Raw genomic sequence first — 18,355 nt, forward strand, 5'->3', positions numbered from 1 at the left:
TATCAAAGGTGCTGAGAATCTGTACGACTTGAACAATTCCCTCTCAGTGTTTCTCAGCTATTTGCCAATTGAGTCTAGTTGGTCTTGGTTGGCCTTCTTTTTATTAGTTCCCATACCTTTTCTAGAAATGCTGTTGTTATGGAAGAAGTGACCAATGTTAGGTCCAAAATCTTCTAATATGTAGCCCTGAATTTTAGTTAGAATTTCATCATTCGTATCTTGACTTTGGAGAAACCTACTGAAAACTAGCTTCTTGGGTAGAGCAGGTTATATTGGTTGACAGGAGCTGTAAAGCTTGAATTAGTTGGGATGTTTATATACACATGGAGTTACAAAATGAGCATTCATTTCTCCTGTGGAATATAAAAAGCTACCATCTTATTTTCTTTTTTTAAGTCAGACTACTTAAATCTACCTTCATTGCAAGTAGAATACAGAATACGTATAAGGGCTTGTTTATGTTACAAGACTAGGTTTATTTTAGTTGTTTCATTTTAAAGCGCCTTTGATTCCCACACAACTTTCTTGGAAGAAACATAGTTATATATTTCAGTGAATTCTCTTCATGGCTATAGTGTTTCTAGTAGTTCTGCAAGGACTTGGTTTGCTTCCTGCTAGAAGAGGTTGGTATTTTCCTCCATATGTTCTATACTGTTGTCATCTTGACTGGATGCTACTTTTCCGTATAAAAGCTGCTAGGCAGCCAGGGTTGCCCTTTTCACTTCCAGGTGTTCACTTCCACAGACTTTCTAGACTAGCTAGTGATCTTCCGTATGGATTTTTACAAAGATCCAGGAATACGTTTTCTTCTTGGGAAAGCTGCGTGTTAAGCCTCTTTTATGGAAGGCTTGCTCTAGCGCAGACATCTCTAAGAGATGATCAGAGGTGAAGAAAAGAAGAAACTAAGAGGGGGCAACATCCAGAGCTGGTCTTAGCACTGCGGAAAAGCAAAGTAGCTCTGGTAGAAATACCTAATTCAGGGATCTGAACTGGGTGTCTGAGGATGGCCCTGCTATCTGCTGTATTTCACGAAACCAGGTGGTTGTTATGCTCATGATGTTGTTACTACATGGTAGTATGGTGGGAAGTTTTTCACACAACGTCTCTGAAAACCCAGGCAGCACAGACATGGTGGACATCCCTACCTCCTATCTGAGCCCTGGGATCTAAACTGAAGGAGGTCTGTCTAGGCAGCCGTAACTGTTCCATCCTGCACATTTGGGCACATGTTTGGGCTCACGCAAGGACTGGGGATTGCGAGCCCAGTACTTAAACTGCTGTGGAGCAAGTTCTTTCAGCTTGAAAAACATTGTAAAGTCATGTCCTACCAATATGTAATATAGGTGCTATAGCTTTTTACAGAAATACAAATTATTTTTCTGTAAACTTACAGTCTGCTTCTGCATTGGATAGAGTTAGGTACTGCTTTAAAAACACACACATTTAATACTGTCTCACCAGCATGTTGAGAATGACAGCTGAATTGGAAATTTAAAGTTTTATGTACCATGGTAATTTCCAAGAGTTATTGAACACACCTCTGTCATTTCATAGTGGTCCAGCTGATGTTCCCTAGCGTGAACATGTTTAGCCTGACAGCTTTGTCTCGGAGAAGCCGCTGCACACAGCCCACCGTTCATTGATGAGCCACCATTGATTTAATTCACTGGATTTAATAATGGCCCTTTGCCTCACATTACTTAAGCAACTGGACATTTCATACTGATTATTTTCTGCTTGCTCGTTTGTGGAGCCATCAAAACAGCTCAGTATGACCTATTTCATCTCTTCCAGATTGAAATATGAACCACAGAGATATTTTAAAACTGAAGTTCATTGTATGATATCACATATATATTGTAATTGTGGATAGAATAAAAAGAGAAGAAAAAGAAAAGATACGCTGACTCACATTCATTAGTAAAGTTACAGGTTTAGGAGTTCAACAATCCAAAACAGCCTGCAGAGATGTTATTAGGCAACACAATTCTCATATGACTGTCCACATTGCTAACATTTTCTTACTGTTTGATCATTATTAAAGTAGCTATATTTTTTATTTAATAGTGATAATACCCTAGTAAAATGGAGTGTTTCTTTGAAAGAAAATTCTCCTCTTCATCAGACTTAAAGGTTTCCTTTGAAAAACCAGGATACTTTCAACTGCTGGGAAAAGCGTCTGCTGAACAGTCCCTGTGGTAAGAAACTGAAATACCTTAAAAAGATTAGAATCAAAATTGGGTGTAATGATGCATAGACGAAGTGTGTTACGATATATTCTCTGTGATGACTGAGGGAAAAAACTTTGGTGTCAGAATGCCTTTTCTAGGAGTATGAACTCACTATTATTGAGGTGGAGAAAATCTAGGTTGCTGCTAAGTCTGTATTTTTCCCATGTCATGCCACTTTATCATGGTTTAAATTCATTACAGTCAATTTTAGCTGGGGTATGGTACTTTATATTAAATATAATTTATTTGTAAGCTAGTTTGCATAGATAGAAGATGCCTTGCTTGTGAAATTGTGGAAAAATGTGTTTATAATTATTTAATGCAAATGACACTGTCTACACATTCGCTTTCTATTATTTTCACATTCTCACTGTATTTTGAAAGTGAGTTCTGATGACTGTTGCTAGGAATAATTAGTCCATTGATTTTCACTGGTTTTTTTTTTAAATGGTATGTAAAAAAAGTATTTTCATTTCTACAGTATGTTCAGTATGTCTGACTGAAGTAGATGCTACAGCTATTTTAACCTAACGGTTGAAAATCAAGTCAAAATTTGACTTGTAGCGAACTAAAAATAATAGATATTATATAATTTCATTTGAGACCTAGAACACAAGGAAGATGCTGAACCTAGTAACACAAAACATGAAATACTGGAGCTGCACAATTTTAAAAATAGTTTAAATTAAATGCCTTGACCAGCATGTACATTTGTAGGCAATAGTACTGTAGCAAGGCACTAATCAGCTAAGTACCATAATCCTCCTTATAGGGTAAATTCTTACTTGACCTCCAGCTATATACAGCACATGGTAACAGCATTAAACTATAACACTCCTCTCATGCTCTCAATAGCTTCCCATTGGGTCAGCTCTCTGACTTGAATTGCTGTTTTTTCATATCCTAGACTTCTTTTTTTTCCCCCTAGATGCCTTATATTTTGTAACTGTGTTTTGGGGAAGGGAAAGGATTGTAAAATATATCTAAAAAATTGTGTCTCAAAATTAAGAGACTGTTCATATGATTTCACTGAACCTAGAGGATTAAATGAAAGACCTAGCCAGAACAGAAATTGATGTATTCTCATGAACCCGAGGCTTCCTACTTCCCAGATGTGCTGTGGCTGATCAAAAGGTAAAGCAGGGAAGAAAGATGCTGAATGTGTTGTGTGAAAACAATGTGTAACGCTCAGCATTTTTGTTCTTTTTGGGGATGATTAGGAAGATATTTTTTACTTTTAGCAAAAAAAGCTCCATGGAAGTAGTGAAAAACTTTTTATTGTGCTTCAGATATATAAGCATAGTATCTTTAACAAAGTCTTGTACTTTTCTTTAAATTAGTATTTTAAATTGTATTATATTTTCTGTGACAAAAATATTTCTCAAAAAGTTGGATTTCTTTTCATAAAAATAGTATATGCAGAATTTTGGAATTTTCTTGTATTTTATATTATTTGAAGTCTTTCTCAGTAACAGTTCAGTATCATATTAACTCATTTTATGTTTTAATGTTTCCGTGACCTACTATTCTTTTAACACCCCGGGTTTTAAACTCATTTGAGACCTGCTGTATGGCAGCTGTTAATTGATTCCACCGTTCTGCAAATGATTTCTGTGGTGTCAGTGCTGAGACAGGTAACTAGAATGCACATTCTGACCAATTATTTTTGAAAGCAATTTAATCCATTTAGCATTGTTTTTATGATTAGCTTTTTTAACAAGAGATTTTACTGAAAAAGTAGGTGAGATATTTCTTGTTTATATATTAAGTGGAAATAATTAGCAAAATATTCATTTTCAAAATGTTCAAAAGTAGAAATAAAGAAAACTCTCAGGATGTTTAACCTATTTGTAAAAGGAAAGCACTCATCAATGTAGCTGAATGAACAGTAAGATTAAAATACAGTTATTTCTCTCTTTGCAGTTCTCTAAAATCAAATGATATGATATAAGGGCTACTGAAACCTCAGTCAAAATAAAGGATAACAAAGCCATTTCTACTGGTGGTCCCATTTTCCTATCTGTGATGATCCTGATTTAATAAAAAACTGCGAAATGAACTTATTACCTAAATATTTGTAGATTAGCAAGGAATATTTAAAATCAGTAGTTTTGTTAAGCAGTTCCTTGTTTTTTCCATGTTTTGACCCTTTTCCCCATACAAATTGAAATTAGCCCTTGAAAGCTGCAGTGCTGAATTTTTGCTGAATTGCTTGTATAGAAAGGATGTGATTCTGAAGTAAATGTATTGGTTTATATGTCTGTGCAGTCATGTCAAGTTCAAAGCAAAGTTGTTATCAGTAGTGAATTTAATTACATTAATGTTTTGTTACTACAGATTCCTTTCATTCCATTGATACCAGCCTGCATTCAGTGAATTTGTATTTTCAGATAAAATCTAATAGAGATCAACATCTGCAGTATCACTTGCATGCCTCAGTAAATTTTATAATCACCATTGTAAACTTAATTCATTATTGTTTGGAGATATTTAGCAGGAAGGTATTTTAATGGTTCAAAATATGGTTGTTGTAAAACAAAATTTGTAAGGCATGGCTGAAATGAGAAATGAAATAATGTGTCAGATGAACTTTACTTAGTGAATTGCTTAGATATCTGAGTGTTAGATGTACTTCAGGGCGCTCTTTTTAAAACTATATTGGTCAAGAAATGTGATAAATACCTTTTCTTTTTATCAGAGTAGGCTGTTTGTTAAACAAATTAGCTTGCAAATCGTGCACTGGTTACTTACGTTCATTCTTTTTTTGGGGGTGGGAGGATAAGAAACCAAGGAGAGGGGAACAGACAGATCAGAAGATTAATCTAGTATAAAATTAGACAGCATAGAAGAACTGCAAAAAGAGAACTTGGTAGAACTGGAACTGCTTAGAAGTCAGAAAAAGCTATTTTTTCAATAAGCTGGAGCCATAGCTGCTTTGGAGAGTGTGCAAAATGATTTCTCATGCACAATGTGACTCAGCAAAAGCAAAGGTTATAAGCAGAGAATGAGAAAAGGAGTTAAATCAATACCAGCTAGTTTCTTAAAAACACTTCCCAAAATAGGTAAACATTTTGTAGATTCTTCAGTATGGCAAAGGAAGTCTGTGGAAATGCTTTCATAAGAGTACCTAACAGTGAGAGTAGGACCCTCCCTGAGAAAGGCAGTCAGATCTTAATTTTGCATAGCAAGTTTTCTGGGTTCATTGCACTCATGGGAGTTTTGGTTGCAAGGTCTGGAGTGTGTTTAGCTCACCTTCTTGCAGCCTAGGAACTTTTTTGCAAAGTGTCATGATGGTGTTTTATCTGCTCCCTGTCAGTGTTGTTTTAAAACAAGTGCCTGACTCTCTGTTGAATACAACACATAGAAGTGTAAAAGTTTAGAATAGTAGAACTATTCTTATATCATCACTCAGGAACCAACAAATGCTGTTTTCCTGAAAGGAGCCATATAGTAAAGGAGAGACAAAGCTGTGCTCAGTGTATTTGACGAGGTCTCTAACAAGAAGCCCTTTCTCCTGCGTGGCTTTTGTGACAGAGTTCCAGTGGGAAATGTGAATTTTTACCTACTCCAAATTACTCTTTCATGTACTGAAAGGATCAAATTTTGAAAACAGTGAAGCAAAATTACAATATGTGCAGGAAAAATATTTTCAGTTTTAATTTTGCAGTCATCTTTTATTCCTTTCTAATTTACAGGAAAGAGAGAACAAAATATGAAAGTAAATTATAATTAGGTCTTACAAATAGGTGACCAATATTGTTTTCAAATAGCTGATGATGGCTCAGGCCCACTGAACCCTTACTATTTTTTAATTGACCCAAAACTTCTTATTTATAAAGATTTCCAAGTAAACGTAGATTAATTCAGGTGCCCATATGTTTGAACATATCTTTAGAATGGTAATTCTTGGAAGTTTTCTCCAGTTCAGATGTGTCTTCTATTGGCCTGAGAACAAGATTAGTAGCCAGGAAGATCTGAGGTGTAGTTTTGACTGTGATATAAATACTTTACATATTACAGTGTTTTTGAATATCTGTGGCTTCTGAAATGCAATGGAAACTTACCTTTTAAAATTTCCTTTTCCTCAGAATGCTTGGGTTAATTTTTTAAAAATCTAAATCAAAGCAGAAGTGTGTTTTCTCTTCAAGGAAGAATACAAATGAATGTCAAAGACTTTCAAGGTATTTAGTTCCATTACTGAAATCAGAGCCATCAAAGCAGAATAGCTGTCTTATATTCTTCTATCCCATCTTTTAAGTACTTACTTCCTGTTGTAGTGTGGGGGAGTTGAATAATTTAACTTTATGAGCAGGAGGTCAGGTTACAGTCAAGCTATTTGCTTTTTCATAGTACTAGTGATATCTGTAGTGCATTGCAAATAATGTTTCCATCAGTGTAAGGTTAAGAGATGTGCATTAAAAGACAAAATGTCATGTATCGATAAATTAGAATTAAAAAATAAATATACAGTGATAATAATAGAAAATAAATTTCAGTTTCTGTATCTGAAAAAATATTTATAGAATGTGCCTGATGAAGAGATTTGTGCAGGTTCTAGAGTTTTCTAACTATAATAAAGATTTTATTTTATTACTGTTTCAAAAAAGCAGTAATCACAATGGCCTGGAGGATTTTTCAGTGGTGTGGTAACCTTTTCAGAAAAGGTGGTATTTGTTCTGAGGAGATATATAGTACTTAGTTGAGCTGGCAGCTGGAGGGCACGTCGCAGCTGTTGACACACATTTAAAGTTCTCTTAACTTTTAGTATTCCAGCAAAGTCCTGGAGAGGCAGGACTAGTCATTTTCCATGGTGTATCTAGCTGGAGGTACATGAGGAAAGGCTTTTAGTAAGGTATCTTTAAGGTAGTTAATGGTGAGAAATATATTAGACAAAGGCTCATGAAGGTGAGAACTAGCTTGTGATCTAAAAATAACAGCAGATTTTTAATAGTAATGACTGGCCATAAGTTTTCATGAGTACTGTTCCTCTTACCACGATTTAGTAACACTGGTTTAAAATGTATAGCACACGTTGTGCAACTGTGTTTGTAGCAGGTATTTTTAAAATGAAAAAAAAGTGACTGATGGTAAAAGAGGGGTAATTGTGTTGTGATGACCAGTAAAGAGAATGACAGGCTTGAATACTAAATGGTATGGTGACTGCTAGGCAGGATGAGTCCTCTCCTGCCAGCAAGGTTTCTGGCCGATCAGGTGTACAGGTACAGTTAATTTATTTCTGATGGATAGGATTACAACTTCTGGCATTTGATCCTGGTAGTGAAGCTAGATCCCTTCAGCAGGGATGAAATTAATTAGAAAGGGAGTTCGATAGTGCCAATCAACATAGGCCAGGAATTAAATTAGTTACTTTTATCTATCAGGCTGCTTCCTCTGAAGAAAAAGGTTGCTTTTTCAGGAAGGTCGTTATTCTTGCATGTGGCCTAGTACTTGCCACATGCAGGGCACCTGTGTAAAGCTTTTTTCTTCTTGAAAGATTGGAATAGATTCAGGACCCAGCTGATCATTATTTTACTGTCAGCCATAGATGGTGACATGTCCTATATTCATTTATTAGCAACAAAATGGAGGAAAGGCAATGACTGCTTGTGGTAAATGTAACAGACAAAGTTAGAAAATGTTTGTGTAAGAGGTATAAAAATATAATGCTACATTGGCACATCCTCCTCTCATTAACATAGTTCATGCTAGAAAAAAAGGTGGATTTTTTAGTAAATCTTGTGCCAGTTTCTCAGACGATGTGTTTTCCTGATAGAAGTACATTTGCCTCAGCAAAAGGTCTACAATAAGTATTTTTACTCATACAGAAATTCCATCTTTTTTATCCCCTCAGCCTCTTCCTCCATGACTTTGTAGGAGCAATGTTTCCACAAGAGATTTGTCTACTATTCTTTGCATCCATATGAGGACACTGTGATATAGAGTCGCATGTGTGTGTGTATATATATATAATCTCCTATATGTAGCTAAAACAATTCTTACTGTTCTGTTGTTTATATTACTATAGATACATGCATGTAGATGTTTAATCCTGAAGAATGTGTACACTGAGTCTGCTCCAAGGCACATGTGAGATTTGTCAAACTAGATTCTGTATGGTTTTGTGTGTTACACGGTTCATGATGGAGTTGACCCTATAAAACCATACTCACTGGAGTGCTTTGATGTCTTGGAGGATCAAATCTATGCTAAAATCTGTGGCTGTGAATACAACCTGATCCATATGTAATATAGAGTGAGTATACACAGTATGAGTATTAACAGTAGAGTATGTGTACATTCCACATGCATTTGTCTCAATTTTGCAATGAGATCAACATGGATGAATACCATATCTGTTGAGTGCAATTTATTCCAACTGGATTTGCATAAAGATAAAAGATTTTGCCTATATAGGGGACAGAATTGGGGAGAGGAAAATAGGCGCATTTTTTTATAGGCATGGCAGTAATTTTCAGCAATGTAGGTAATTTGCTATTGGAACAACTTATTTTGCATGTGGCATATTTCTCATCAGCTGAAGTATTTAAATGAAAAATATTTATTTTCCTTAAAGTCAGTTTCCACATCTAATCTCTGTTGTCTTAATGAAAACTTCTATGTCTTTGCAAACTGTCTGGGTTCTGGTAGTTGTGTTGTCCTAACTGTCTGTTCCCCTTGGCCATTCTGGTTTTAGACTTGTGAAACTCTCTGTTCATGTCACATTAGAAAGACTCAACTTGAGTCCCCACTAGCAGAATCCATAGAGTTTTTGTTAAACTTACAGAGGTTATGATTTGTGCTGGTACTAACATGACACTTTAATGAGACAGATAGGACATCTTAGCTTCACCATAAGCAAATAGGCATCCAAATGATGCTTATATGACTTGTCATGCTTCACAGGAAGAATTGCATTTTTGCAAGATTGAGTTAGTTTCCTCATTTGCAGATGCCTTTGTAAGGCTAAAATACTTTAATGTTTACAAGGCAAGACTGGGTCCAAATCTTTCAAGCACAGTTTAGTGAGCCTGTGTGGTACCTAAGACAGGATGCAATTTGCCTGTCACACCAATACGCACACTCTGCTCAGACAGTTTTGGTTTTCCCTTGCTGAGCAGAGACCGCATTTCCTTTCTGGCTTTGTGAAGGGCATTTTCCTGCCTACTAACTAGGCAGAGCCCTTTCTACTTCCCTGGGCACCAAGGACAGCCTCTTTTTCCTTCTTCCCTTCACTAAGTTGAAGCCTTTCCTTATCCCTTCTAGGACAACTGTGGCAACAACAGGGTTGTGTCTTTCCTCTCCTTTTTCCCATCCTTCCTGACACTAGGCAGGATCTTCTGGTTGCTGCCTGCAAGGCTGCCCTTCAGCATCAGTGGCTATTTGTAAGGGTAGAAAACATTTTCAAAGGGATCTTAATTATAAAGATAGAACTAAATATAAGCGGAAAGGGCTGGTAACACAAAAATAGGTTCACATACATATTTTTATTACTTAAAGCTTGAGGCGATCTATCTTATCCCAGAGAAGGCCCACTTCTCGATCTCTTTTATCCACATCTGGGACCTTTGCTCCAGTTTCCTTCAGGTAACTCCTTCAGATCCATCTGGGCTGAAAAACTAAGTACGAATCTGGACATGTCTGAGAGTAGCATTTTAAATGCTCATTACCCTATTAGGATTGATAAAGGCAGGATCTGAAACTCCAGTTTGTTTTTTCCCTATGAATCACTACTCCCTATTTAATTGATCCCTGCTAATCAAGTAGCAAACAATGTTGTAGCAAACAAACAGAACATATAACATTCCTAATATATTCCAGACACATCCTCTATTAAAATATTGCCTATAATAAAATCACATGCTTCAGTGAATCACTTATTAGTGTCAGGAAGGAATATCTGCTGATAATTCTTTTTTCACCTTCCTCTGAAGCCTCAGAAGTTGTCTGTGGCTAGATATCTTCTATGACAAAGAGTCAAAGTGGTACAGGAACACCATTCTCGTATCTGGCTGGTGTGTCTTGCTCAAATGCTTGGACTAATACTATCACCATCCCTATAGGAATGGTAAGGATTTTTTGTCAAGTCAGACAGGCAGGACTTTGAAGCTCTTTCCCTTCTTAGGCAACACAAAAAATGTTTTGTTTTCTGAGTTCATCTGATTTAGGCAAGTGCTGCCATTGGATCTTTGTCTGTCCTGTTTTATGCCTTTGGCACACATTATAGTTTTGTGGGAACTGAAACGTATATTTTTAAGCAATAATGGCTGCTAAAAGATCAAACTAACTGAATGATCCATCTAGCCTTAATTTCTATGGTGTTTATAAAACCCTCTGTAATGGAAGTATATGGTCAAGTTGTATCGCTGTAAAATGATTACAAAGGATTATAAAATTTTGGTACTTGTAAAGCAGTTATGACTACAAAGTAGCACAAGTATTTGTATTCTATATTTTATAATTCTTATTAGCATTTTTCCTTTAAACCTGTTTTTGATTTAAACTGTGCGCCATAAGCAGATTTGTAGCATGACATGCTTTCTTTAATTTAGTACAGAAAATGTGTGAGCACATTCACAAAGAAATGCAATAAACGGATTTTTTTTTCCATCAGCTGATCATTCTATCATTTAATTAGAATTAACTGTATATTTGTGCTGCAAGAAATGTTGACAGAATTCTCTTTCTTCTTTCTTCTCATGATTATTTAGGAAAAGAAGCCCATCAATATCAAGAGAACAGAACAGAAGGTACGACCAAAGGGACGAGAGAGACGAATATTCACAGTATGCTACATCAGACAGTGCGATGCCCAGGTCACCATCAGATTATTCAGATAGACGGTCGCAGCGTGGGCCTCAGTTATATGAAGAACCTGAACTGGGTGATTATAGAGATTCCAACAGAAGGAGTCGCAGGCGTTCCAAGGAGTATCCGGTAGAAGAGGAAGATGCACAACACAGGGAAGAATATGAAAGGCAGCGGAGGGAAGAGGAATACCAGGCACGGTACCGAAGTGATCCTAATTTGGCTCGTTATCCAGTCAAGCCACAACCGTATGAGGAACAAATGCGTATCCATGCCGAAGTGTCCCGAGCACGTCATGAACGGAGACATAGTGATGTCTCATTGGCAAATACCGAGTTGGAAGATTCTCGGATGTCTATGCTGAGGATGGAACGACCGTCAAGACAAAGATCAGTGTCTGAGCGCAGGGCTGCCATGGAAAATCAGCGTTCATACTCTATGGAAAGAACTCGAGAGGCTCAGGGACCAAGTCCCAATCGTCAGAGGACCACAAATCATAGCCCTCCTACACCTAGGAGGAGTCCAATTCCTCTGGAAAGACCAGACATGAGGCGCTCTGATTCATTAAGGAAACAACACCATTTGGATCCCAATTCTGCCGTACGGAAAACAAAACGTGAAAAGATGGAGACCATGTTACGGAATGATTCACTCAGCTCAGACCAGTCTGAATCAGTCAGACCTCCACCACCAAAGCCCCATAAAACAAAAAAGGGAGGTAAAATGCGCCAGGTTTCATTAAGTAGCTCAGAAGAAGAACTGGCATCCACTCCAGAGTATACGAGTTGTGATGATGTAGAGATTGAAAGTGAAAGTGTTAGTGAAAAAGGTAAGATTTCTAATTTTTTGACTGTTTCAATATATAGATGTGGTTTAGTTTCCATTCAATTGTATGTTTATTTTACCTGTTAGAATTGATTGCAACCACATATCTACAGCCCTTTCCAGGTGACTTAAGTTTGTTGTGATGGAAGTTGTTTTTTTCTCATTTTGTGTTTCATTTACTTAAATCTAAATTTAAAGATTTACATGGAAAAGAACATCACACCTACTAGAAGTATTTGAATACATTAAGGGAAAAAACATGCCTATTGAAAAACCTGTTAATTAAATCTGCAGAGTATCTAAAGCTGGACTGTCATATAAGGCAATGGTTTCATGTCCATTGATACCAGATTTGCGTACTCCTGGATCACAATGAGTGCATATTTGATCTGGATCAAGTGTGGGTGCATGACCACATTTCTCTAAATTTCACTAAAGCGCATGATACAGAGCTTATGCCAGTTTCATGCTGTCTGCTGTGGGTTAAAGAGCATCTGATCTGCAAAAAACCCTGTGTATATAAAGTTAACCCATTCAAGTTTTTAAACAAATTTAAAATGACTGATGTGGTTTATACCAACGGAGGTTTCTTTTTGCTGTGGGGCTATGGTGCTTTTCAGTTTTAGTGCCTTTTAGGATTCATGATGTTGGAGTCACTCCACTGTCAGAAAGAAAAGCTAAGATTAATTGAAATTATTCCCAACCTATCCAAAGGTAATGTATGTCTTAAATATGAAAGCATTGGGGACCATCAGTTTAAACTGAATCAAATGAATAATATTAGTTTGCTTACCTTCTTGTATGTTGTTGGTCTAAAGCACAATAGTTATAACCTGTTTTCAGTTATTATTCCTATGCTAGTGCACCTTTACTAATTCTTGTGAATGGTCATCGGCTGTTGTGGATTGGAATTAGAAAATTTGCTACTCTTTGTTATTAATATTGCTATCAAATTTGTTCTGAAGCAAGTAATTAATTACAGTTAGTGAAGTAACTCTGAATTTTCATATGTCAATAGTAGCAACCATGGTCTGATAAATAAGGAGCAAGATAGTGTAGAATGGAAGGAAATTTCACCCAGGTCGAAGTAGATGGTTACATGCACTTACACGAAACAACTGTGATGAAACCTTGACTTCCTTAGTCTTCCTGATGAGTAGAAAAACTTCAATGAACTTCAGGGTGTTCACAATTTTGTTCTTAGTAGCAACCTTGAGGAAAATAGACCCACTCGATATATGAGAAGTAGTAACAAAGTGTTTATTTAATAAAATTCAGCATAAGAAACATAGGATACAGAATAATATACAAACAATATATTTTTTGTACACATAATATACAAAGCATAAACATTTAAAACATGCTATACAATGTTAGATTCGCTGTTATCATAATAATCTGACATAAATTATAGCTTTCACTTAAATAATTTTGTATTTTAGCTGTCAAAGGAAACATTATTATTGATAACAGTATTCAATAATAATGATAATATCAAGTCTGTGCTGATTTCTGAGGTAGTGATTGAAGCTAAATTGAGCATGTGTTTTATAAATGAATGCAAATCTTGCAAAATTTTCCAGGAAAAATGTGCTCTGTTTTATGTTTTGTTAATCTTGACTGAATTACTGTAAGCAGTTTTCATGACATGGCCCAGTGGTGGCCTGTGGCTGGAACCAGTGTGGAGAACAGCCTTGGTTTTTCATAGAGAAAGAGAGTAACTGCTTGAACTGGGGAAGAGATCTGACTGCTTCTGACGCTGCCCGTGCTGGAGGGTCCTGTTTCTGCCCTTGCTGATGGGCTGGGGGGCAGTGACCATGCATGGAACAGGCAGCCATCCCAGCAGTAACACCTGTACCTGAGCCAGGGCCAGCTGGTGCCAGCCTCAGCAACCCCGGTCACGTTATCGGACAGTAACCTCAGCCCCATTCATACTTCTGGCCCACTCTTTAACCCCTGGAGCGGAAGCTCTGGAAAAGTATTTGTTTGAGTGGATTTGGGAAGATTTGGCTTCTGCTAGGCATGGGGAAGAGAGATCTTCTAGGATGAAGAGGAAGAGGGGGTCTCAGCACCTGGGTCCAGACTTCACAGCTGCTATAGCTAGACCCACAAACTCCTATGTCATTCTTTTTATTTTCATGAACCTCGCTTACCATATAAACCAGCCTGCACTCAGAGTCCCTATAAACAAGTGATTTCTTCATGAATATCACCAAAAGGAATCCAGCACATAAACCCCCACCAGCCTTCCTTGTATTGCAATACAATATTTCCTTAATTAATAAAATAAAATAAATTAATTTAGACACCTCCTGTAAAAATGGGTTTCTCCTCCCCCCAAATTACTTGTTTTCTGCCCCTCGGAAACTCCCCAGACCTGGGGATTTCTCAGCTGTCCTTTTAAGCCACATACAAAGTCTGTTTAGCCAAAGATATAATGATAAATATAAAATATTTGGCCTTGGAGTGATGAAGGGTGGCAATGTTAGAGTGAGAATTTGGATGCAGTAATAATAAGTTTTCCAAAAGAGGAGAATAATTTGTCCTCCAACTCTTTCTCTATGGAGTACCCATATCTTTTCACAGATTCTGCAAATAAATATTAACAACTGCTCAGCTGTGAGGAGCAGCCTTGGCCTGAGCAGGAGGAGCAGCTGTTTGCTGAATTACATCTGAGATTTTACAAGGCCCTGACATTGTTTTTAAGAAACTAGTCTGAAAATTGTGAGTTATCTGAAAATGTAGGAAAAATTATAGTCATATGCTCTTAAAAGGGCTGAAAGTTTGCCTTTTTAAGCTTTTCTCTAAAATGAAAAGGATTGATACATACATATGGTTGGAACATATATATGCATACAAAATGAAGATAGCCATTTCATTTCACATGTCCAACAGAGACATGGACTAGCTGCTGGACTAAGAGCTCTGGGAAGAGCATCCGTTATTACTGAATGCCTGTGACTTCTAGTATTTGGGTCTGATCTCTCTTCAGTAGCTATCTGCTTTAATGTAATTTTTTCCTTGATTTTAAAAAATGTAATCTGATTGTTTTCATGGAGGCGACAAGGCAAAATTATTTTTCTGCATGTTTCTGGTAATGGCCGGAGAAACCATTGCCTTGGAATGGTCCTGCCTCCTCTCTAAGGGGGACAAGGGAACCTGTGAGCAGAGAAAGCTGATGAACACCTAGACAACACTCAGGCACCCAGTAGACAGCCACATGAAACACAGGCATGGAGAAGAAGCATTGTAGATGTAGATTCAACCCCAGAAGAGAAGATTCTTAAGATACTGCATAGTTTTTGTAATGCAACTATATTTGGACCAGGAAATTCGGGTCGTAAACTAGGCTGAGGACTGGCATATTGGAAAGGGAATCAGGAGGCTTCAAGAGGATTGGCAGACAAGGCAAGGAAGTTTAAGAACTGCAAAACAAAATGTCGTTGGGTGGCTGGAAACAGGTGGATTGAGATGGAAGTGGAAGCTGAAGAAGAAGAGGGGAGAGCAAAGCAGGTAGGTCAAACCTGTGACCTGTGGTTTGGGAAGGACAGATAAAGGGAAGGAAACAGACCTGATAAACCTAACTGGGAAGGTGAGAACTGGAGCTTCCTGAGCGGTAGGTTAGAGGATTCTGAGATTGGCTGAGAAGCAGAAGCAGTAGTTTGGGGTTGACGGTGAGGGGCTGGGAAAAGGGCGTTCAGAGAGAAGGACAGGAGGGCTGAGCTGGGCTTCAGAGCTTTGGCAAAGAGGGACTGGGACTCCCTTAGCAAGGAGCGTGGACCTGACAGCATTGACCTGAGGTGCTGAGAGGGGGGTTGGCGAGGTGAGAAGTGCAGGACTATGGTGAGGAGCCAGTGGTGTGACAGGCCAGTTCATTCTTTAAAAGGTCAGGAAACAATGCATGACAACACTGTTAAATGGACATAAGTGAGATTATAGATGTGTTCACTTGAAATTTAGGTTGTGCCAGAATTAGACATATTTTGCAGATTGAATTTTGTGCAGATCTTCATACATGTTAAAACTGTCCTTGGTGACATAACTGAATACTAATTTACCAGATGGCCTCTGCCTTTTTCTGTGCATAGGATGAACAATTCCTACTTATTGTGCTATTCAATATTTTCTGAAGCTCCCAAGATTTTTTCCAAGTTATCTAAGGGACCTTTATTTACTCTGGATGTGAATACCAGGCTTCTGAAACATCAAAGACAGTGTCTCCGTTTGCAACATTTGTTGCCAGTCCTGGAGATCAGGGTAGCGGATAGTCCAAGCCTGTATCTCCACAGCAGGATTCCCCATCTGTTTGAGGAAATACACTTTTCAGAGGAAAAAAACAGAAGGTGACTATATGTTTTGAACAAAAATATTAGGTATATTTCTGTTTTCCCTAATACTGAAAGAACAAAATTGCTTAAAATGTTAGAGAAAAGCAATTCTTGAAATGCTAGTGCTTTTATGAAATTGTAAATTTTAAATGGCAGCATAATGGATCCTCAGTCAGTCAGTAAACATAAAGATCATAATGACTTACTTGTAAATGTTCTAGATTGTTCAATTCACCAATTCTTTCTCAAAACCATCTCAGTTTACTTGGTTCAATTTCAAGGCTCTGAGAAACATGGTTTATAAAGTAAGAATGGTTGTGGTGTTAATTGCAGTAAAGTGAACCTTGAACTATGTCATCTACAAAGCTCTAAATGAAGCTATGTTTTTTGTGGTGTGCAAGTTAGGCCAAGCTGTCTCCATCACTTTTCCATTTTAAGTGTCTTCTGTTGTGAGGGCATATTAAAGTATTTTTTATTTGCATTTTCAGTTAGATGTTTGTCAGTGCAATTGTAAGGAATAGGCCTTAGGGCAGGTTTGAAAGGCCCCCCATAATTTCTCAGCCAGCATGAAGCAGATGTGAAGCAGAGTCCTACAGGCTTATTCTCTGTGTCTACAGGCTTTCCAGGTAGAGTTAGAAAATTAAACAGTACCACTGCCCATATATTCCTTGTGGCAATACTGTCACACCTGCAGTCCGCCAAAATGCCGGTCTGAAGAGACTTGCCACAGCCACGTTCAGAAGAGCCAGTGGTTCCTGGGGCTGTCATACCCCCACTCAGAACGTAGGCAACAGAGAGGTGACCTGCGCTGGAGCTGGGGTTCCTTCTGCTCCTTCCCCAAATATTTTGGGGGTCCTGAATGTCCTACAATTCTTTAATAATCTCTCAAACACCACGGTTCCAGCAAAAGACAATCTCACATGGAAAGAGATAATTCATTCAAGGAAATCTAGGTGCATGATAGCTCTAAATATTGCTCTAATTTGCTCTAAATATAAAGTAGGACATAGTAGATTTTCCAATGGTGGTAAACAGTTCAGGCATACACACATACCATGCTCCCAGCCACCCTCCAGAGCACCCTGCGAGAGGTATCTGTTTGCACAGACGGTGGCTGACATCTGATGTGGGTGGAATCTGTGGTGGGAAAGGCAAATGTGTCTCTGTTTTGTCAGAGGCGCAGTTCTTAAGTTTAGTGTTTTCTTTCACTGTTCTTTTATTAAAACATGATAGCTAGATGGATGCCCATTTTTATTATCAAAGAAACTCATATGCATAGAACCATAGAATAATAGAATCATTTAGGTTGGAAAAGACCTTTAAGATCATCAGGTCCGACTGTTAACCTAGCACTGCCAAGTCCGCCACTAAACCATGTCCCTAAGTGACACATCTACACATCTTTTAAATACCTCCAGGGATGGTGACTCAACCACCTCCCTGGGCAGCCTGTTCCAGTGCTTGACAACCCTTTCGGTGAAGAAATTTTTCCTCATAACCAATCTAAACCTCCCCTGGCGCAACTTGAGGCTGTTTCCACTTGTTACTTGGGAAAAGAGACCCACACCCACCTGGCTACAATCTCCCTTCAGGTAGCTGTAGAGAGCGATAAGGTCTCCCCTCAGACTCCTCTTCTCCAGACTAAACAGCCCCGGTTCCCTCAGCCGTTCCTCCTAAGACTTGTGCTCCAGGTCCCTCACCGACTTGGTTGCCCTTCTCTGGACACGCTCCAGCACCTCAATGTCTTTCCTGTAGTGAGGGGCCCAAAACTGCACACCGTATTCGAGGTGCAGCCTCACCAGTGCTGAGTACAGGGGAACAACCACCTCCCTGCTCCTGCTGGCCACACTATGTCTGATGCAGGCCAGGATGCCGTTGGCCTTCTTGGCCACCTGGGCACACTGCTGGCTCATATTCAGCCGGCTGTCAACCAGCACCCCCACCATAACATGTGGATAGATAGGCTGCAGTGATCTTGCATACTTCAACGTCCCTGTGTTATTGGCTGAAAGCTGCAGTGCGCAGGCTGTGTGAGCAGAAATGTGTGTTTGCAGGCCAAGGGATTAATACACTGTTCTTTGTCACTAACTGCATTGAAAACATAGATATATAACCCTGCCTTGGCTTTGTTATGGTCATTTACAAACGTATGAATAACTGCAGTTT

The 18,355-nt window shown here is 38.3% G+C and overlaps 1 protein-coding gene across 49 annotated transcripts in view; it reads left to right on the forward strand.

Annotated features, from left to right (window-relative positions):
* Window positions 1-18,355, forward strand: part of RIMS2 (regulating synaptic membrane exocytosis 2) — a 491,423-nt gene that overhangs the window by 202,667 nt on the left and 270,401 nt on the right. For 48 of the 49 annotated variants that reach the window (XM_069779840.1, XM_069779846.1, XM_069779845.1 and 45 more), the window contains one exon: window positions 10,940-11,865. In XM_069779840.1, the coding sequence (XP_069635941.1) occupies window positions 10,940-11,865 (926 nt within the window). Of the gene's footprint in view, window positions 1-3,089; window positions 3,366-10,939; window positions 11,866-18,355 lie in introns of those variants that run through there. The other variant, XM_069779866.1, reaches the window with a different exon arrangement.

The sequence above is a fragment of the Haliaeetus albicilla genome, chromosome 3 (genome assembly GCF_947461875.1).
Source record: "Haliaeetus albicilla chromosome 3, bHalAlb1.1, whole genome shotgun sequence".
Taxonomy (NCBI): Eukaryota; Metazoa; Chordata; class Aves; order Accipitriformes; family Accipitridae; genus Haliaeetus; species Haliaeetus albicilla.